Raw genomic sequence first — 22,707 nt, 5'->3', positions numbered from 1 at the left:
ATGAAAAAATGATACAATATGTCATGTCAAATTTCACAAGAAACCAATGAGCACTTAATTAAAAATACTGAGTGGATAAGGTAGAACTAACCAACCCACCACATAATGCCAGAAATTAGTAATTTGGGTTCTTAATAATAATACAGTAATAGTTCATTCTTATCTAGCGCATAAGCAAGCTCTCAATGCATTCCTTTATGCTCAGAACGAATAGTATTCACCTTTACTCTATTGTGGGGCGGTAACTTACCTTTTTTTCATATTGTGACATCATCATACAAGTTATAATTCTACAAATCCGGCTTCCTTAACTAACATCGCAAATAATAATAGAAAATTTGATTAATTACCGTATTCAATTACTGCATAAATGCCCTCATCTTTTGGAATTGGTTCAGGCAAAACATCTTCCTCAATAATATTATGTTGAGAATTATGTTTTTGATGAAGTGTGGGTAAATTATTATGTATATCTTTATTTTTGCTTATATTTTTCTGTTCATGAGTACTATCATAATCACAACTATCAATAGTATCACCAAAAGTAGAATGCAAATTTCCAGTATATTCTTCTTTACATTCATCATTTTCAGTATGAAATCCATCATTAGGCGTGTCTTCTGCTTGAACTAGTAACTCATCAGGACCTATTCCATTACCATTTTCAGCTTCATTATCAGACAGGTTAGTAGGAAATTCTTCAACTGAACATTTATCATTTGCTGCTATATTTTCATCTCTATCGATATCAACGGGTTGATCAGCAACACTTTCGTTTTTTAGAATTAATACATCAGTCATATATGGCTTACTATACTCAAACGTGACTGGCTCTTCTTTCTGTCTAGTTTCTTGTTTGTCGTTTTCATGCTGACAAGGTACTTGGTCGACTTTGGTAGGGGAATTTGGAAGACATAATATGTCGGGTAGAAAAGTGTCAGTATTGGTACTGTGACAAAAAATTGATTCAATGTCATCATTACTCAGATTGACATCGTTGACAGGAAATGATTCAATTGTTTGTGTATCTTTGTCATTTTCACCTGCGAGATAACTAGGATGTTCAATATATGTTAGAGTTTCAGTACATTTGTCTTTAGCATGGTTACTTTCGGAATCTTTGTGATGTGGTTTTTTTGCACATATTTCAGAATCAGGCATAATATACTTATTCTGTTCGTTTGGAGACAATTCACTGCTGACAAAATCTTCAGAACAAATATCATTAATTTTGCCCACACAATCATTAAATGCATCAGTCCCTCTGTCTGTAGTTACAATAATGGATATATCAGTCTGTGTGCTCTGTTCGAAAACATCTTGTAAATCTGTTTCTATCAATGATAAGATATCTTGGATAGAATCATTGTCTGAAAAGTCTTTACTTGCTGTTCTCTCATGTTTACCATCAACTAGCTTTGATTTCATATTTCGTTCGGATTGAGCTTGATCTTTTGACAGTGGTATTTTATTTTGATATTCATTTGATTGGTATTCTTCTGCTGAGTCTAGGTCTGATTCATTAAGTACAACTGAATCATCAACTCTTTCAGAAAGTTCATCATCTTTACCCTCATCACAATGTTCCTCTTGATCAAATATAGCAGAAATATTTTCTTCATTTGATGGTTTGTTTTTCTTCTTTTTTTTAACACGGACAAGTTTATGTCCAGGTTTTTGATATGGAAAACTACCCATCCCCCAACTAGGTAATGGAACTTTTATCCACTCTTCTTCAGAAGATGAACTATGTTTATTGTTTTCAGCTAAAAATGTGTTTTTATCAAGGTTATCTACTGTTGTTTCATGTTTCATATTGGAATCTGAATATGTATCACTTTTTGGAATGGCAGCAATGGAAAATGTATTGGTCAGAGATTCACTTTGTTCTTTAGTAGAGTCTTCAGAAACTTCAGAAGTCGCATCATCTACAAAATCTTAAAAGAGTTGCCCTTATATAAGTATAATACTTCATTCAGAATGCCATGGTGCAATAGTGTGTTCGGTGGTGCGACGAAACGATGAATGTTCTCAGGAAAAAATAACAGTGTGAATAATAGTGTGAAAGAATACAGATTGTACCCAGATGCCTGTGATCTTTGATAACTGGGATTGATGCACTTATACAAACAGTGTACAGAATAGTGACTTTGCTTTCATTAAATGTGATGTGATAAAAAGGATGGAGTGCAGTTGAACTTGTGTTATGTGTATTAATTATTGTCAATATGATTATTGAAAGAGCAATGTGCATTTTTTACTTACATTTATTTTTACATGACTTCCAGTAACAAACAATATTATCATTGTCATTTACTCAATCTTACCTTAAATTTTCACCTGGTCACAAGTTTTTGTAATTTGTAAAAATTCTGTAAATGTATGTACCTTTTGCTTTTCTTTTAAGGACAAAAGTACCTTCCCCTTCATCTTCTTGGGCGACTTTTGAAATCAGCTTTGGACGAATTTCCACCTCCTCTTCTACCTTTTTTCTTAATTTAAATGCACTTTCTACTTCATCTATTTCTACATGGTCTGGTTTTAATACTCCATCACTTTTCACCTCATCTACTGGTTTTCTCTTTTTAAACTCAAATGCACTTTCTACATCTTCTTGTTTTTCGATTTGGATGGCAGCTTCTTCCACTTCTTTGTACATCTCAACTTCTTCTTTAATCTCTGCTTTAACTTTACTTCCGATTTTAAATGTACCATCTACATCTTCTTCAGTTACAGCTGACATGAATTGTTGAAGACTGTCTTCAAGTGGAGTTTCCTCACCAGGTTTAATTACTTCTTCATGTTTAATGTCTTCTTTACATTCTCTTATTTCTATTTCAACAATCTCTGCTTTAGCATCAGCCTCTGAGACATAACTGAAAAACTCTGGAATCCCTGATCCTGATGGTACGTATGAATCTAATACATCAGTGGAGCCGATTTCTACGTCTGAAAATATACACAGAATGCCAGAAACTATGACCTCGTTTGGTTGGCATGCGCTAGTAGAAATCTTGATGTGCATTAGGCTTCACATGCAAGTGACTGGAACATTTGGTTATTTCAAAGTGTTTGTAAATGTAACAAAAGAGGATTTTCCAACAAATATCTCTACTATTATTATTGACATGTAACCTTAGCTTTTAAGTCAGTCAGTATTCCCCAGTGCAGCCCATTAGTAATTAACAAAACAAATAAATCAAAGTCATTGCAAAAGAAAAACAAAGAAAGGAAGAAAATCTAAACACTCAGGTAGATGAAACACATAATTCTACAAAACTGTTAGTGTGTATATACAAAATATGCTAAAACAATTGTTAGGGATAAAACGCAAACATGATCATTAGAAACATATGTAGTTTGTATTCTTTCACTTATAACACTACTGTACAACACTGTTATACAACAATGTGTTGAGTCGGTATTTTCTATGCCACCGTAATATATACACCACACAATCTAAGGTTGTATATAAATACGACACATTATTGATGGTACAAAATTAACGTAAAGTTTCAAAACAGTGAGAACAGGCATAAGTAGAAAACACTGTGACCATTCACATAAATATATATACTATATACATATATTCAATTACAGTAATTCAATGTTTCTAGTGTGATCATTATTGAATAATCACCTCAATATTATTTTTTACTTATATAATATTTTGTTCCTTTTTAAATAATCATGAAATAGTAGACTACAGAACAGAACGTGGGAGAAGTCTAGTTATTTAGAATTGAAAATCTGGTAAACTTTAAAAAAATTGAAGTTTTAATTTTAAAATATTCATAAATTACCTGGTAATTTTGGTATTTCACTTCTAAGTAAGATGGTAGGAGAGGTGACAGCTGCCGTCTCTAGTGCTGGTTGGGTTACTTCAGTCACAGATTCCTCAATGTGACGTAATTTCTTTAGAAATGCAAATATATTTATATCTTACTTTAGCTAATGAACTACATTATTTATAAATAAGAAATAGAAATATTTGATTATTAAACTTATAGCTTCAGTAAATAACATCAAATTCTTTTAAAAAGCATGTAAAATGAGACATTATTACTTACTCCCCAGTCAATGTCTTCAACTGTCTCAGTCCTTTGTGCTCGTTTGATATGTTTAAGCATTGCACGAAAGTCAAACACTCCATGCTCCATCAAGATTCTTTCATAGTCATCTGGGCTAGCCTCCCGTAGTAAAGCTTCAATAATTTCAGCTTGGATCTCATCAGAATCCCTTCGTTCACGTTTCTTAGGCACCTGCTCTTTTTTCGGAGAGGCAGCTCTATGAGTGGTAAATAATAGAATTTGGAATACTCATTATATTTCACTATACTGATTATAGTTGTACATACATACATACAGTTGGCACTGTTTGATATCCACATAAAACAGCCCTTTTGTTTTAATGTAATACTCTGATAAAAGAGTAGAGTTCAGTACTTACTTTTTGAGTGGTACTTTGAAAGTTTGCTTGACTTGTTTTTCTCGGACCATTAAAGATACCACATGTTTTGTCTCTCCAGCTTCATTCGCTATCTTACAGATATACCGACCGGCATCTGATGGTAACGTGGCATTAATAGAAATTAAGCATTCACCTTTATCTACATTTATAACAATTTCACAGTGATCAGTACTTTCAACCTTTTTGTTAGATTTGGTAAGTTCTATAGAAGGCATAGGGAATCCATGAACTTTAAAGTACAATTCGACTTTTTCACCTAAAAAAACAAATGAAATAAAAAAAATAATTAAAAAATGATGCACAAATCAGGAATTATGATTATAAAAGAATTGAATTAAAACGTTAACTATACCCTCTTCTATGTCCTTTGCACGTGGTTTTATTTCAAAGAATGGAGCTTGTGCTTTTGGTTTGATTACAGTGGCTTCAGTTTCAATAACTGTCATAGCTGGTATTTCTACTGCCTCTGTTTCAGTGATGTGCATCACTTTTTCTACAAAGAATAATATGTTACAGTCAACACAAGTTGTAAAACATTTAAAATTACTGCTCAATTATACCAAATTTTAACTTATTTATCTTAATAATAAACTTACCAATAGCTTTTGGAAAATGTTCAACAATGGGTTCATCTACACTTTCAGGCACTTCCCTAGTTACTTGTTTCTTTGGTAAAGTAATAGGTTCTTCTGATGCCTTTGTTTTAAATGGAATGACTGGTTCCTCAACTGCAGATTTCTTAGAAGGCAAAGTAAATTCAGTATCAACTTTCTCAGCTTTGGCTTTTGGTGTTTTCTTTAACTGAACAAGCATGTGCTCTGGTTCTTTGTCTTTTTTACCAAGAGTTACTGTCTTAACTTCTTTACCCTCCTCTTTTTGCGTTTTAGTCTTACTCAAATCTATAATTGCATGTTCAGGTTCTAATTCTTTTTTAACAAAAGGCTTTGTTTTCATTTCCTCAGATTCTTCTTTTGGCTTTTGAGCTTTTGTTCGAAATATCTCAACCTTCTCTGGCTCTTCTACATGAGGTTTCACAACATCAACTTCTTTCTTTAGCATTTGGTCAGGTTTTTCATCAATAATAATTGATGATACCATATCATGAATCTCTTGCACTGGCATCTCCATCTTTACTCCTAGTTCTTCAAATTCAATTTGTTCTTTGATTTCTGGTTTGGTAACTTCAAATTCTTCTTCTAAAACATCAATGTTGATTTTCTCAATTTCTGGTATTGCTTCTACTAACTCCTCTAATTCATCTTCAACCGTTATTTTCTCTTCTATCTCTGATTGTGCATCTAAAAATACTTCTTCTGGTTCTCCCCTCTCTTGTTTTGGTTCATCTATCACAACTGGCACTTCTACTTCTTCTTCAACTTCCAATTCTATCGACTCATGTTGAAGTATTTCCTCTTGGGAAATTTGTACATCATTAATATCCTGTAATTTTCCAATTTCAAGAACATTTGGTTGAAGATTGTCAGGTGTATCCGCTGGTGCCTGTTCAAAAGAATCTTGTTTTATAGAAGCCTCAACTTTTGCAACATGAATCGGTTCTCCGACATGCTTCTCCTCTGGAACAGTTTCTGACTTGGAAGCTTCTGGGACAAATTCCTATACAAAGAAGATACATAACAATTTAATATTCAATCAAGTTACCGACTACTTCCATATCAACAATTATATTTATACAAGATTTAAATTAAACTCAAAATACCTGTAAAGTTTCTTCTTTCTCTCTGTGTTTTTTCATTTTTTCCACATGTTCTGCAATTTCGTTAGAGTCAACAACACCATTTTCCTTTAAAATCTCCACATACTCAGATGGTTCAGCTTCCTTTAGAAGTTCAAAGATATTAATTTCAACTTTTTCTTTCTTTACTTCTGGTTTCCTGAAATTTTAATTGAGAAAGCATGATAATAAAACTAATTACACATTATTAATTCATAAGAACTTAATATATTTTGTAAACAATTCATTTAATATAACAACAAATCTTACTTTTTTAAAGCACGAAGAAATGACATTTTCTCTACCGGTTTAGGATTGACCTTCATGTGGACACGATGCCTTGTTTCTCCTTCAGAATTTCTTAATGTACAGATATAGTTTCCTGCATCAGTTATGTTGGCTCCATGAACAATTAGAACATGTTCTGATGTAGTTTTATCAACAGTTACTGTATACTGTTCACTTGAGACAACTTTTTTCCATCCTTTGCCCCAGGAAAGGCTTGGATACGGATTACCATCAATTTTGAAGCGAATTTCAATGTCATCCCCTGTAATATAAATCATTCAACACTGAATTAGTCGAAACAGTAAAAAGAAAAAAATATTTCCAAGCTATTTGATACGCAGAATCATTCAGTCCGGCAGATATCTAAACGAATCAAAGTTACTTAAATACCTTCCATTACTTCACGGTCGCTTGGCTTATCAATAAACGTTGGAGGAAATAGTTTTTCTGTAAAAACAATGACAATATATAATACAATCTTGATATATATCTTTATTTCATATTTTTACTATTATATACTGTATTTTAACTATTGTATACATATTCTGTGTGTTTATGTGTAAAAAGTATTTTACTGTGTAATTTTAATGCTATATAAATTTACTACCAAAACTATTCCTATCAGGATATCTTTCAGGAGAAAGCCTGTGTTTTATTACAGTAATATAATAAGTGGTACTATACCAGACACAACAAGATTAGCTGTGCAAGAATCTTCTCCTGCAATGTTGAATGCCTTCAGAGTAATCTCACCAGAGTCCTCTGGAATAGCATCAAGAATCTCAAGTGATGTGATGTAATTTTCGTACATTAAAGTATAATCCTCATCTGTATGAATTTCAGTCTCATTCCTGTTGTTGTATATATTGGATTAATTTACATGTCATAACAATATTTATTCAGTGACACAAACGAGTAACTGAAGCTCATTAACTTTAAAAGAGCCATAAGCTCCTATAATAGCAATTAAATAAATTAAAATAAATGAATTTAATAAAAAATACAGAATTATCAATCATAAATTAAAAGCACAATACCTAAACCAGTTGACAGTTGGTCGAGGAGTTCCACTCAAAGTGCTAGTAAATTTGACGTAGTCACCATCAACAACTTCCTACAATTTCAAAGAATTTTAATTTAAATCTTACCTTATCATCTTTAGAATTATTCGTCAATCCTACTAAAATCAATGTGCATTACAAAATTCTATTTATATCATCTATATAGTTTTATTAAATTCCATTAGATAGAAAAACGGAATAATTATAATAATTGAAATTTACCATAACAATATTACTCAGAATTCAACTATGTAATTAATTGCAATAGCTATACCTTATCTTTAAATGGTTCAACAATTTTGGCTGGAATAGTTGCTACTTCTTCTGTAACTGGTTCCTTTTTAACAGTGAGTTCCTGTGTTATTGGCCTGTCAACTTCAGATATGTCAATCTTGGTTACCTCATCTACTGGGGTTGTTTTTTCAACAACAACTGTGTCAATAATGGTAACAGCTTCTTTCGCCACTGGTTTCACAGTTTCGGTGATGTCAACTTTAGCAGCATCCTTTTCCAATGGGACTGCTTCTTTATCTGTGACTTCATCAACAAGTGTTATTACTTCTTGTGTTACAGGTCTTTCAACTTCTGTGATGTCAGTCTTAGCAGTTACCTCTTTTGCTGGTGTTGGTTTTTCAACCACAACCGTTTCAATAATGGTAACAGCTTCTTTTGCCACTGGTTTTATAGTTTTAGTGATGTCAACTTTAGCACTATCCTTTTCCAATGGAACAGCTTTTTTAATTGTGACTTCATCAACAAGTGCTACTACTTCTTGAGTTACTGGTCTTTCAACTTCAGTGATATCAGCCTTAGCAGTTACCTCATCTACTTGGGTTGGTTTTTCAACAACAACTGTGTCAATAATGGTAACAGCTTCTTTCGCCACTGGTTTCACAGTTTCAGTGATGTCAACTTTAGCAGTATCCTTTTCCATTGGAACTGCTTTTTTATCTGTGACTTCATCAACAAGTGTTACTACTTCTTGAGTTACTGGTCTTTCAACTTCAGTGATGTCAGCCTTAGCAGTTACCGCATCTACTTGGGTTGGTTTTTCAACAACAACTGTGTCAATAATGGCAACAGCTTCTTTCACCACTGGTTTCACAGTTTCGGTGATGTCAACTTTAGCAGTATCCTTTTCCAATGAAACTGCTTTTTTATCTGTGACTTCATCAACAAGTGTTACTACTTGTTGAGTTACTGGTCTTTTGACTTCAGTGATGTCAGCCTTAGCAGTTAGCTCATCTACTTGGGTTGGTTTTTCAACAACAACTGTGTCAATAATGGTAATAGCTTGTTTCGCCACTGGCTTTACAGTTTTAGTGATGTCAACTTTAGCCGTATCTTTTTCCAATGGAACTGCTTTTTTATCTGTGACTTCATCAACAAGTGTTACTACTTCTTGAGTTACTGGTCTTTTGACTTCAGTGATGTCAGCCTTAGCAGTTACCTCATCTACTGGGGTTGGTTTTTCAACCACAACTGTGTCAATAACTGTAACGGCTTCTTTCGCCACTGGTTTTACAGTTTCAGTGATATCAACTTTAGCAGTATCCTTTTCTAATGGAACTGCTTTTTTATCTGTGACTTTGTCAAAAAGTGTTATTACTTCTTGTGTTACTGGTCTTTCAACTTCAGTGATGTCAGCCTTAGCAGTTACCTCATCTACTTGGGTTGGTTTTTCAACAACAACAACTGTGTCAATAATGGTAACAGCTTCTTTCGCCACTGGCTTTACAGTTTTAGTGATGTCAACTTTAGCCGTATCTTTTTCCAATGGAACTGCTTTTTTATCTGTGACTTCATCAACAAGTGTTACTACTTCTTGAGTTACTGGTCTTTTGACTTCAGTGATGTCAGCCTTAGCAGTTACCTCATCTACTGGGGTTGGTTTTTCAACCACAACTGTGTCAATAATTGTAACGGCTTCTTTCGCCACTGGTTTTACAGTTTCAGTGATATCAACTTTAGCAGTATCCTTTTCTAATGGAACTGCTTTTTTATCTGTGACTTTGTCAAAAAGTGTTATTACTTCTTGTGTTACTGGTCTTTCAACTTCAGTGATGTCAGCCTTAGCAGTTACCTCATCTACTTGGGTTGGTTTTTCAACAACAACAACTGTGTCAATAATGGTAACAGCTTCTTTCGCCACTGGTTTTACAGTTTTAGTGATGTCAACTTTAGCAGTAACCTTTTCCAATGGAACTGCTTTTTTATCTGTGACTTCGTCAACAAGTGTTATTTCTTCTTGTGTTACTGGTCTTTCAACCTCAGTGATGTCGGCCATAGCAGTGACCTCCTCTGCTGGTGTGGGTTTTTCAACCACAACTGTGTCAATAATGGTAACAGCTTCTTTCGCCACTGCTTTTACAGATTCTGTGACGTCAACTTTAGCAGTATCCTTTTCCAATGGAACAGTTTCTTTGTCTGAGACTTTATCAAAAAGTGTAATTACTTCTTGTTTTACCGGCCTTTCAACTTCAGTGATGTCAGCCTTAGCAGTTATCTCATCTACCTGGGTTGGTTTTCCAACAACAACTGTGTCAATGATGGTAAAAGATTTTTTAGTCACTGGTTTCAAAGTTTCAGTGATGTCAACTTTAGCAGTATCCTTTTCCAATGGAACTGCTTTTTTATTTGTGACTTCATCAACAAGTGTTATTACTTTTTGTGTTACTGGTCTTTCAACTTCAGTGATGTCAGCCTTAGCAGTTACCCCATCTACTTTGGTTGGTTTTTCAACAACAACTGTGTCAATGATGGTAACAGCTTTTTTAGCCACTGGTTTCACAGTTTCAGTGATGTCAACTTTAGCAGTATCCTTTTCCAATGGAACAGTTTCTTTATCTGTGACTTCACCGACAAGTGTTACTACCTCTTGTGTAACTGGCCTTTCAACTTTTGTGATTTTAGGCTTAGCTGTTACCTCATCTACTGGTGTTGGTTTCTCTACCACAAGAGTGTCACTAATAGTAATAGTTTCTTTAGACACTGGTTTTTTCAATATTGTAATGTTTGCTGTAGCAGTATCTGGTTCCAATGGCAGCGATTTCTTAACAGTGACTCCATCGACAAGTGTTATTACTTCCTGTGTAACTGGTATTTCAACTTCAACTGTGAGTGGTTTAGCAGAAACTTCCTCCATTTGTTTTGGTGTTTCAACTATGACGGTGTCAATGAATGTGAGCATTTCTTCAATTACTGGTTTCGCAGGTTTAGTAATGTCAACATTAGCTACATGCTTTTCTAATGGTACTGCTTCTTTAACTTTGACCCCATCAATGATCATTACTACTTCTTGTGTCACTGGCTTTTCAGTTTCAGTGATGTCAGTCTTAGCAGTAACCTTCTCTGGTGGTGTTGGTTTTTTAACCACAACTGTGTCAATAATGGTAGCAGCTTCTTTAGCCACTGGTTTTACAATTTTGGTAATATCAACTTTAGCAGTATCTTTTTGTAGTGGAACAGCTTCTTTAACTGTTATTTCCTCAACAAGTGTTATTACCTCTTGTGTTACTGGTCTTTGAGATTCAGTTACTTCAACGGCAGCAGTTGATTTCTCAACTGACAGTGGCTTTTCAATAACTACTGTTTCAACAATAGTGATCTCCTTTGATGGTGTTGGTTTTTCAAACTTTTCCACTTTAACTATTTCTTCTTCCTCACGTCTTTTCTCCAACTCTGTTGTATCTGTTATTTCATAAACTTTCTCCACAGCAGGATATTGTTCTTCGACAACAATAGACTCAGCCGAGAACTTTTCTGGAACAATCTGCTGAAGCTGTGGCTCAATAAATATATTTTCAGGGGGAGTCGAATAGAACTCGGGAGGAGTACTGACTGGCGTTTCTTCAAGAATTCTTATAACTGAAGGAATTGCATCTGGTTCATCCTTTTCTACTCTTTGTTCAGACTCTTCAGATATAAACTCAGTTGCTTCTGTGGGTATAACAATGTATATATATATATATATATATGTATTATGTTGCAAAAGATAATTTGAAACAAGTTAACAAAGGGATATTGGCAGCAAGACAGCTAAATCTATTTGATGTGTTAAAATGAATTATCTGATGTTAATTCTAATGTATGTATTGTGCTTCAAACCTTTGTAAACGTCGACAGTTAGTTGTGCGCTTGTGGTAGCTGACCCATCCAGATTAATTGCGGAGCATATTATAAATGCTTCATCTTGCTGTACAGCGCTCTCTATATAAAGTTTACATGCACCTTCAGCACTGTGATGAAGTGTTAGTCGTTCTGATTCTTTAAGCACTTCACCATCTTTGTACCATACAATTTCTGGATGTGGTTCTCCTTCAACTAAACACTCCATCTCTACATTATCCCCCTCGGCAATATCCGTGTCATGTAATGGCCTTGTAAATGTTGGAGCTATATTGAATGAAACATGCATGGTCAAGAATAGTGATTGGACTCATGCATGGAAGAGTTATGATTATATGAGCTTTCAATATCACAACAACCAATGACGCCTTCAAAACTATCAATTATCATTGTATGAGGTCACTGCATATCTTGGTCATTGGAAAATCAAAAGCTCATCATTGTACATTTATATAAAAGTATGTTGAAATATTCAGCTACTGTTATTAAATAAAAAACACAAATAAAGTCGGTATTAGCATGTTAAGACATTTATTATAAGTAAACGAGTCCTTTGTATATCACGATTTCTAAATGTAAGAGTCTAAATGAAAGTCACTAACATCCCAAACATTATAGAGTTTTAAAAATTTCAAAAACATAATCTCTTATACTACATACAAAAACAAGTTGTTGTATTTAGAGTGTATTAGTAAAAAACAAAATCATTTTAGGTGCAAAATGGTTATTTTAACTGTAGCATAACTTTGAAACAATCTATAACAAGTTAATTACTGTGCATGTGATCAAAACTAATTAAATAAATTATCACAAATTTATGTTAGTTTAACAACATATAAAAATACATATACAGTACAAATATTTTATAAACATAATTACATATTTAAAAAAATATAAAATTGCATTATTTGTTAGGTAATGGTCAATCAAACAAATGTTTGATTTTTATATAATAATTCTATAAGAATCAGTATATAGTAAACTACTGTATAAAACACACTGTGAGCAATGGATAATTGTTTTTCATGAAATAAAGCAGTACAATCATTGAGCTGATCAGCTTAACTTTGTTAGTTAATATTGTTGCTACATGATCAACTGTACTCCACTACTCATTTTGTGAAGAACTATTATCCACTACTACATTGAAATCAGAGGAAATGCTTTTCACACACTGTGATTATTTACAACACATGCTTGGTGGAAAAACACATTTAATGAAATAATTATTATTTATTAAAAATATTTTTGTCTCTGAAAACTATTTTCTTCAATATACAATTTTTACATAGTTTTACATTTAAACAATAATGCACTTTTGGTAAATTAAACCATTCATTATAATTTTAAACAAAAAAACAATAAAATAATAAAAGACATCATACAAAAATGTCAAAGTTATTTTGGAAGATTTGAAATATGCAAGTTAATTTTTACCTGCTAAAAAGGCTAACCTTGATTTATGACTTGAAATAATGAATAATAATTATGTTAAAAAGTTTTTAAAAAATGTTTATCAAACATTTAGAGGAGAATTTCTCGATTCTCATTATACAATTGTTAACATATTTCTTAAAATAGAAATCTAAAACCATGCAAAACATGCCAGTAAAACAAAATCAAATGTCATTAAAGTGAAAATGTATGTCCTTATCTTCATTCTTAACTACAAATCTGAAATCATGCAAGGCATGCCATCAAACCAATATCCTAGACAGCATGCTGCCATTTCTTGTTGTGATTCTTGTGATATTATTAAAGATATACTACCACAATAACAAATAACAAAGTCCAATTATTTTTGTTTACTATATTCGCTGAAATAATGTTATGGTATTATTAGATATTATTATTGTAATGTTCAAATAGTAACTTTATTTGACTAATTTTATTTTTTCATTTTCAAAAATTGTTCAAACATGTCTAAAATTATTACTACTATTATTATTATTATTATTATTACATTTTTGAATTTTCAAATGGTAGTGTATCTTTAACATGTCTAATTTTAAAGCTGTTTTAGTTATATTAAATAATGAATGACATTAAAAAATAGCAGAAAGCCACAAATATAGCCAGTAGGCCCACTACATCCCACTCTAGAAGATCAGGCAGTCCTGTCATACCTCGTGGTCTCAGAGTGTCCATTTTATCCGCAGATCTTGGTGGCTCTATAAACACAAAAAAGCACAAAAAAAAACCAATAATTTTCATGATATTCGATTTACCATATTTTAAAGGACGCTATGAAATTTTAGTTTTTACTTCAACTCCATTTAACTCATGAACAGGTAACATTGATTGTAGTGATCAACTACTTTTATAAGATAAATTTAAAGACATTGCATTTAAAACAATAACAATACAGTATTGGAAATTACCATCAATTTTGAATTAGAAGTTGTAAACACAATATGGCAGCTACACTGTGGCTGGACATTGATATAGTGATCAACTAGCATGTACTGGTTTTTTGTGTAAAGTATCTATTTTTATCACATCAATATATAAAATATAATACATGGAAATTGCTATTTATTCACAAAATACTAATACCTGTTGATTTATTAGTCATAATAGCGTCAGACTCTTCACTAGGTGCTCCAACACCAAGAATGTTCTCGGCACTGACACGGAAGCGGTACTCAATTCCAGGATAAAGATTGTCTAGTTCAATAGACAAACTGTTAAAACATTTGACAACAGTCCATGTACGTTGCTGTACATCAAGCTGTTCAATATGGTAATTACTGACAACATAGCCTCCATCCATGTGAGGAGGTTGCCATGTTAACCGGACTGATGTCTTTGTGATATTGGAAACTTGAGGTTTGCTCGGACTGCCAGGAACATCTATAAAACAATTTGAAAGATTTAACAATAATATAAATTCAATATTGGTTGCATTCATTATTTCTGAAATTTCATGATTATAATAAGTGGACATATCAAGATTAAACACCAACATTTTTTATTTTTTTACTCCACTATTGATATTTTCTTTAATTGTTTATCTTTATCTTTTATCATTATTTAAATCTTGTGGACCTTGTCGATGTTCTTTTTTCTTTTATGTATTATGTAATGATGGGCTCCCTGCTGTTGATTGCGAATTTAAATAAAATAAATACCAAAAAAAATTGATTTAGCAATACAACTATACACAATTTTGTTGCGACAATGTAAGAGGATATAAAATGAATGAGAACATGTGTATATAATATACATTCAAGACCTTGACTACTTACAGTGACGGAAAAATAGTGAAATTAAATGATGATGATTTGATGTCCTACCTTTTGCATTACAATTTGTGAAATTTAGGTTGGGGTGGGGGGGGGGGGTGGGGGAAGGTTCCGTGGATCTGCCCCTGCCTTACTTACCCTTTACAATAACATTAACATATCGTTCTTGTCCCCCAGCATTGTTCTCTGCTTCAATAGCATACTCGCCAGCATCAGTAGCGACACAATTATCAATCACCAGGGTACTTTCTGTCTTGTGAGTCTTAATATGTATACGGTCTGTCTCGTCAACTTCAAGATAGCCACGAGACCATGTAACAGTCGGTAATGGGAATCCACTGAATGAAAACGTTGCTTTTGCAGTTTCCCCAGCATTAACTGTGATAGTTGATGGTCCATCCAAAATGTTTGCCGGAACTAAGAAAATGAAAATAGCAATGGAAGTGTGATGAAATTGAATGAAAAGATACTAAATGAAAAAGAAGAAAGTAAAGTTCAGTGTACATTAGCAAAAAACATAATATAGTATTGCTCTCTGAAAATATATGGACTAAATGTAATAAAATAAAGTTTGAATGGTATATCTGTAATGAAAAGGCCATGAAACTAAATAAATCTTATAAATTAAGACAAAAAAATAGATTATAAAAGGAATTGATATTTGAATACTAAATATATAAAATGAAAGAATAAGCAAAAATGAGAAAATAAGCAAAATGAATGTAAATCTAAAACAAATTTAGAAAATAACTCAGTTTTGTTCATTTAAAGTTTATTTAAGAGTAATGAAAAATTCTATAAAATTTTAAATAATTGTAAAACTATATAAAAATTATGTATAATGTTTTGCATTATTAAATGATTGGTAATATATTACTAAACATATTGGCATATTTTATGATGCTCATATACATTAATTACTTAAGAATATAGTACAAAAAGGACAAAATGTTTAGTGCAATTATCTACAAAATTATGCACAACAATAATTGTATTCTAGAAAAGAGCAGGCACTCATAATTTATTAAGGTTATGTTTGTTAACATTTCAAAGATTTTGGACATACTACTTGTGGTGAAATTATATATATATATAAAAAAAAAAATACTGCTTATGATGAGTCATAACCTTATTTGACCAACCAGACTATAATTAATTTTTTTTTATTGTTCAAGAATTGATGCCAATGGTTCAACCATAGACCTATATGTCTATGGTTCAACCATAGACATATAGGTCTATGGTTGAACATTACATTTGATTTATTTGAAAATAATCCATTGAAATGGCTACTGTATATGACTCATCATAAGAATAGTCACAAATATTAAATATCATGCTCACTTATTCACAAACTAACACAATTCAAATGAAAAATGGCCATAAATAATTTTTCCTAGTTTTGGCAAAATACCTGAGGTTTGTAATACCATGTGGAATATTTATAAGTTATCTAAAAAGAGAGGTAGATTGGATTCTATTAAACACAATATTTTCTTCTATTCCATGCATGTAAAAAGTTAATATAGGATACTTAACATACATGATTAGTAGCAGACATTACATACACAAGTATAAAACAGATTTAACAAAACATTAAAACTAGAAGGTTTTAGAGGTTCAATACTTATCGTAAATACAATACTCTATATCTAACACTAATTAAGGTTAAATCTATTGTTAATTTAAAAGAGTGAATGGAATAGACCATAATAAGATTTTTAAAGATTGAATAAATTAAAGAATTTAAAATGTATTCCAAAGTTTTATTTTGGAGGTTAAACTTTTTTATATTAGTAATACAATATCCAAAATAAATTCTATAATATATATATTTTTTATTATTATTTCTAGTATAATTAATATTCTATTGCTTTGCAGAATTATTCCAGCTATAGGTTAAATATGTTTTTTACCAAATTAAAATATTGGTTATGGTTCACTGTAAATGCAATAGCAACCACCAAATCAATACATAAAACAGTTCAGTGCTAATGACATGCTATGAGGAGATTATTGATCAATGACATGTTTAATAAAATTCTCAAAACCAAAACGTGACAACAGGATATGGCGAAAATTAATAGCTAGTGCAGTTTAAATGTTGGTGCAAGTACACGTCAACCAAAAAACAAACAAAACCTGGTTAATCATCATCTGGTACCATGACACAATAGGCAAAAGTCTGTAAGTAATGAAGCATTTCAACCAAGCCTTCTTTACCTTCAACAAATAACTCTGAAGAGGTTGAAACTTCTCCAACTTTGTTTACAGCTTTGCAAGTATACATTCCTGCATCTGAAGCATGAACATTTCTGATAAGTAGGATACACACACCATTTTCATCATAATCCATTGAAACCTTTGGGTTTGGTTTTATCTCGATGGAGTTCCTGTACCATATCACATCTGGGTCTGGTGTACCAGTGGCTTTACAGATCAAGTTAATATTGTCCCCCTCAAAGGATCTGACAGTTTTTAACTCTTGAACAAACATTGGCATCGTTCCTTCAACAGGTTTTTTATATTGTGGTTGGATGAATATATCAGCTTTTGATACTGCTTCACCTATTTTGTTAATAGCTTTACAAGTATATTCTGCATCATCATCACTAGAAGTCTCTTTGACTGTAAGGCACGCCATACCATCGTCATCATACTCCATTGAAAAATGTTCATCAGGAGATATTTCATGACCATCTTTGAACCAGTTAAGTGTAGGTCTTGGATTTCCTGATACAAGAACCTCAAATTGAGCAGGATGACCTTTGATTATTTCCATATCTACCATCTCCTCAACAAATTTAGGTTCCTCAAATTGTTCATCAACTACTGCTTCTTCTATCGGCTCTGTTTTAAATAGATTAGTAATAGTGTGCAGGAATAAAGATATTGTGTAAGTGTAAAAATATAAAGAACCACATACCAAATGTTGGTCACCAAGCAAAATTAATTAATTGATACAAGTATCCAAGAATAATTCAATAAATCTAATACAAAATATGTATACAATTTTCACAACCCAAATAATAAAAGAGTTGATCAACCATCCGAATGGCTATACTTTGTCCTACCTTCTACTGTAACTTCAGTAGTCACTACTTCACTTGGTAGTTCAGTAGTTACTTCTTCCACTGGTAAAGCTTCCTCTTCCACTAGTTCAAAGCGATCATCATCAAGAATATCCTCCGACTCTACTTCACTTGCCAAAATCTCGGACTCTGCCTTTGCTTGGTCAAGAATGATTTCCTGCATCGTTATTGAAGCAGCTTCTGTCATTTCTGTTGGTTCTAAAATGTTAATTACTTTATTAATAGACTACTCTACGAGTTGTCTTTGATACATGTTCACAGAGAAATAGAGAAGTAAAAGATTTACTTGAATTTTTCTCAATTTAAAAAAGAAATAGAAATTTACCTTTCTCTGTCACTTACCAACTACAAATGAAGTCTTACATTTTGTCACAATTAAATGTGTATAGTAATATTTATGCATGGATTGAAAATTTATATTATCATCTACTTATTTTCAATAATAAATACATAATATTAATATACCTTCTTCAACAATAATATCAGCTCTACAACTAGCTACTCCATAATTGTTAATTGCTTTGCAAAGATACTCTGCATCATCTTCCATCCTCGCATCAGATACAATTAGAGATACATTTCCTTCGTTGTCACTCATTATCAGATAACGCTCACTGGGTTGCAACACTTTTCCATCTCGATACCAAGTAACTTCTGGCATGGGTGATCCAGCTACCTTCGCTCTTAGCTCTGCAGTGGTTCCTTTCAGTGCGTCTACATCTTCGACTGGTATGGTAAATGTTGGAGGTTCTGGAACTTCTTCTACTTCCTCCTCTTTTACAGAAACAGAAGCTACCTCAGGCTTGTGTACTGTCTTTACCTTAGTGATTGTTACCTCTTCATGCTTAGTAACAGTTACTTCAGTTTGAACAGGTTCTAAAACAATACATTTATTTAATATTTAGTATCATACAAAGCATGCATCAATATTAGAATTCCTGGAAAAAATTAGTTATCAGGAATGTAATATTTATATGTAATGAGTCTTTCAATCTTTAATTAAATTTTAAAAATTCTTTAAATGAAAAATAAGAAAGCAGGAATTTATAAATAATTTTATAGAATACCAAAAAAGATATATAAAAAAAACCAATGTGTTAAAGCACAGATTCAAACAGTTCCTAATTAGCAATATTTAGAAAAGATACTTATCACATAAAAACAAATAGAAGCAAAGCACTATCAAGAAAAATAGAAGACAATTTCGAAAATTCAATAACAAATATGAAATATCAATCACATTCAATTAGGTTCAGAAATATCCATTAAAGCAATGTTTTGAAAGCATATACTACAGTTTACTAAAGGGAATGAAATGTATGAATGGAAATGGTCTGAATGATGTTTTGAGGTTTAATCATCTGGGGTACCTTCAGTGACAGTAAGCTCTGCCCCGCACATAGTTCTTCCGGTATCATTCTCAGCCCAACAGGTAATCGTCCCGGAATCTTCAGGGACAGTATCTTTTAAAGTTATAGTATATATGTCTTTGCCGTTGTCTTGTATCTTGAAGGCACCACCTGGGTAGAGCTCTTGGTTGTCTCTACACCATGTGATATCAGGTCGAGGAACACCAGTTGCAATACATTCAAACTTTGCGGTTTCACCTTCTTTGACAGTAAGAGAGGTAATTGGCTGTACAAATCGAGGTGGTTCTGGAGTGGCTTCTGACATAGGTAAAGATGAAGATGCAATGATTTTTATTGACTAATTTATTCAAAGATTAATTCAACATCATTTGATATGCAATTTGGCAAAGAAACCTTTCCAGAAAATATAGAATGGTTTCTGTTTTTTCTTTGGATACTAGAAAAGATGGCTAAAATTGGTATTTAACAAAAAAATTGGTAACAATACATTCATATTTTGTGGTTATCAGATGATGTTAAATAAGCAAAAAGCAATCTTAATTTCTATCAAATGAACACTGATCTCCAAGTACAATTTACTAACATACAATATATATTTATGCTGTCATAATCACATGCTGGACAATGAAAATCAAATTAAAATCAGTGCAGAGGATAACAAAAAAGCATAAAATAGTATTCAAACCTTAGAGAAAGATTAGTATTCCATATGGCATCCACTAAAATGGTGAGGTTAAAAGTGATGAGAGGTGGTAGTGGGTGAGCATGCATTGTTACATTTTGCAAAAGACCAGCTAACAACTCAATATGATCTAGTGGCTAAGAAATAGAATTAATCAAAATGTTGTCATACAAGCAGTATTAGTTACTTTAAAAATGCATGTTAATAATGGTAGTATTAATTAAATGAATGAACAACAACTATGATATTCATTCTTATTTTCATCATTATCACATCATAAATATAATAATCAATCAAGATTATTATAAGAAGAAATATGAGAATTCTCTACAATAGTAGAATCATTAACCTGGCCACATCATCATTACAATTAACACTGTTATTTCTACAATTCAAGCAAGATTCTTTACCTTATATAATAACATTATTATCTTTCATAGCTTCACATTTTATAATGTGCATGTCGCTTCATAACTAAATCTCTTTATCAACATGACAACCATCATACAAACACGCAAGATATTAGTAATGCATCAAAATACAAGGCTTTGTGCTTGTGCCTGGTGATTCTACACATACCATTCTACTTACAAGTATACAGTCACTAAAACCTTTTACCATTCTGAATTGCAAAATTCAGAATTGTGATTAGTTTCCTTTGAAATATAATCCACTATATAAAACTAGGTAAAAAGCATGCTTGTTTGTTATGTAATTGCATGCTATAAAATGAATTATTGATTACAAACAGTATGTACTTGGAAATTAATAAAAATATTACTCATTCACATGTTTTACACAAGCATAATATAATTTAGAAAATTATGGAAGAATTGAAGTGTACACTTCATACAGAAGAACCTTAATTATGATAAATTTAAAAGCTATAAATAAGCATAACAAACTGATGTGTTTTATATGATATTATATATCTATATTAGGTATCTATTCTATCTAATCATATGCAAATTACAACATTTAAAAGTATGTAATGTTATAACTTCTGATAAATAATATTAACATAAATATATGTAAACTATAAGGAGTATGATATGGTTCTGAATAACTTTCATAATTAATTCATCTAAGTAACATATTATTGATTATTACTTACTGCTGACATTCAATTTCACAACAGCAATAGCCTCTCCCTCTTTATTTTTAGCCTCCACTTTATAGTTTCCTTCATGATCATCCTCAACATCAAAGATCTCCAGTGTAAGAATATACAGATGTACATCAGCATACATAGAAGTCTTATATTGCTTAGATTCCTCGAGTGGTAGTCCATCGTGATACCAAGCAACTTGAGGTCGTGGAGCGGCTATTAACTTAAACTCAAACACAACCTTTTTAGCGCCTTCCTGTACAGATTTAGGCTTTGCAACTTGCATAAAAGCTGGCTTAAGGCCTTCAGGTTCATCTATCGTGGATTCTCTATAGAAATGAGATCCCACAAATGTATGGTAACATCATTTTTTAAGATACTGGTTGATTTAAAATAAATTTGTAAGCAGAAGATTCTGAGTTTAAGTCAGTTAGAACACCTTTTTCAAATCTTAAATCCTAACTTTCTACAAACTAAAACTATTGCCAAAATATAGTACACTAACCAACAAGAATCAGTTAGAATACATAGGAGGACTGATGGTGACAAACTAAATGAATTACCTTGAGAGAGATTTTCTTGAGGTTGAAGTGTGGGTACTGTCAATACTCTCAGCATCTGATATACTCACTGTTTCAAATACACACAACAATTAGTATACAAGACATTTATGGTTAGTACAATCTATGAAACTATAAATAACTTAAGTACTCTTACAACATAAGACTCTAAAACTGAACTTTTAGGTGCCTTTACCTTCGACAAGAAGATCAGCACTGCTTGATGCTGCTCCAACCTGGTTCTTAGCGACACATGTATATTTTCCCGAGTCCTCTGGAAGCACCTCTTTTATTGTCAGAGTACATAGACTGCCATCATAATTGATCTCAAAGTCTGGTGATTCACGTATTAAAGTGCTCTGGCGATACCATGCCACAATAGGTGTAGGATTACCTTCCACACAGCATGCTAATGTCACTGGTTTGTTATCTTTGGATTTTGTTGTTTCAAGTGATGTTGTGAATTGAGGGGCTTTTGCTTCACCTTGGATAACTAATTCTGTATTTTTTTTCCACAAACATAATTAAAATGTTAAAAAAACACATGCCAACAAATAATAATATTAATAAAAATCAACTTAAGAAAATCAAAAGCTTTTTATCTGAAATTGTTTACCTTTTAAATTATATAGAAAAGTTAATTCATCAAAAACACAATAAAGGAATTATGATTTTCATAAAATGCTAAAACAGCATATTAATGTTAACAGCAATAACTTTCAAACAGATTAATATCTGAATCTCCTAAAAACATATTGTTAGATATTAGCTGTATACCTGCACCAGTTGGTAAAGATCGCATACTGTCAGCTAGTTCCTCTTCAAGATGTTTTTCATATTGCTCTGTAGAAACCAGATATGATGAGGGAACCCAACCTTCCTCTCCAGTGCCCTTTCTCACAAGCCACCAGTCTCCATGTGAATTGTCAAGTATGCGTAAATCTAAAAAATAAAAGAAATATCAAATTACA

General features: G+C 32.2%; 1 protein-coding gene across 18 annotated transcripts in view; it reads right to left on the bottom strand.

Annotated features, from left to right (window-relative positions):
- The window catches only part of LOC140040437 (uncharacterized), a 159,769-nt gene that overhangs the window by 66,008 nt on the left and 71,054 nt on the right, over positions 1-22,707 (bottom strand). For 12 of the 18 annotated variants that reach the window (XM_072086364.1, XM_072086369.1, XM_072086374.1 and 9 more), the window contains 24 exons: positions 22,514-22,678; positions 21,933-22,235; positions 21,740-21,806; positions 21,183-21,505; positions 19,387-19,683; positions 18,482-18,892; positions 17,999-18,214; positions 17,148-17,774; positions 15,063-15,341; positions 14,236-14,532; positions 13,806-13,850; positions 11,659-11,946; positions 7,826-11,490; positions 7,528-7,604; positions 7,175-7,341; positions 6,881-6,937; positions 6,473-6,752; positions 6,188-6,362; positions 5,067-6,084; positions 4,823-4,963; positions 4,450-4,726; positions 4,071-4,287; positions 3,804-3,915; positions 351-1,937 (listed from right to left, as the gene is read on the bottom strand). In XM_072086364.1, coding sequence (XP_071942465.1) covers positions 351-1,937; positions 3,804-3,915; positions 4,071-4,287; positions 4,450-4,726; positions 4,823-4,963; positions 5,067-6,084; positions 6,188-6,362; positions 6,473-6,752; positions 6,881-6,937; positions 7,175-7,341; positions 7,528-7,604; positions 7,826-11,490; positions 11,659-11,946; positions 13,806-13,850; positions 14,236-14,532; positions 15,063-15,341; positions 17,148-17,774; positions 17,999-18,214; positions 18,482-18,892; positions 19,387-19,683; positions 21,183-21,505; positions 21,740-21,806; positions 21,933-22,235; positions 22,514-22,678 — 11,091 coding nt within the window. Of the gene's footprint in view, positions 1-350; positions 1,938-2,388; positions 2,950-3,803; positions 3,916-4,070; positions 4,288-4,449; positions 4,727-4,822; positions 4,964-5,066; positions 6,085-6,187; positions 6,363-6,472; positions 6,753-6,880; positions 6,938-7,174; positions 7,342-7,527; positions 7,605-7,825; positions 11,491-11,658; positions 11,947-13,805; positions 13,851-14,235; positions 14,533-15,062; positions 15,342-17,147; positions 17,775-17,998; positions 18,215-18,481; positions 18,893-19,386; positions 19,684-21,182; positions 21,506-21,739; positions 21,807-21,932; positions 22,236-22,513; positions 22,679-22,707 lie in introns of all 18 variants that reach the window. The other 6 variants (XM_072086376.1, XM_072086377.1, XM_072086368.1 and 3 more) reach the window with 6 other exon arrangements.

The sequence above is a fragment of the Antedon mediterranea genome, chromosome 2 (genome assembly GCF_964355755.1).
Source record: "Antedon mediterranea chromosome 2, ecAntMedi1.1, whole genome shotgun sequence".
Lineage (NCBI taxonomy): Eukaryota > Metazoa > Echinodermata > Crinoidea > Comatulida > Antedonidae > Antedon > Antedon mediterranea.
This window is presented reverse-complemented; position numbering and strand designations above follow the sequence as displayed.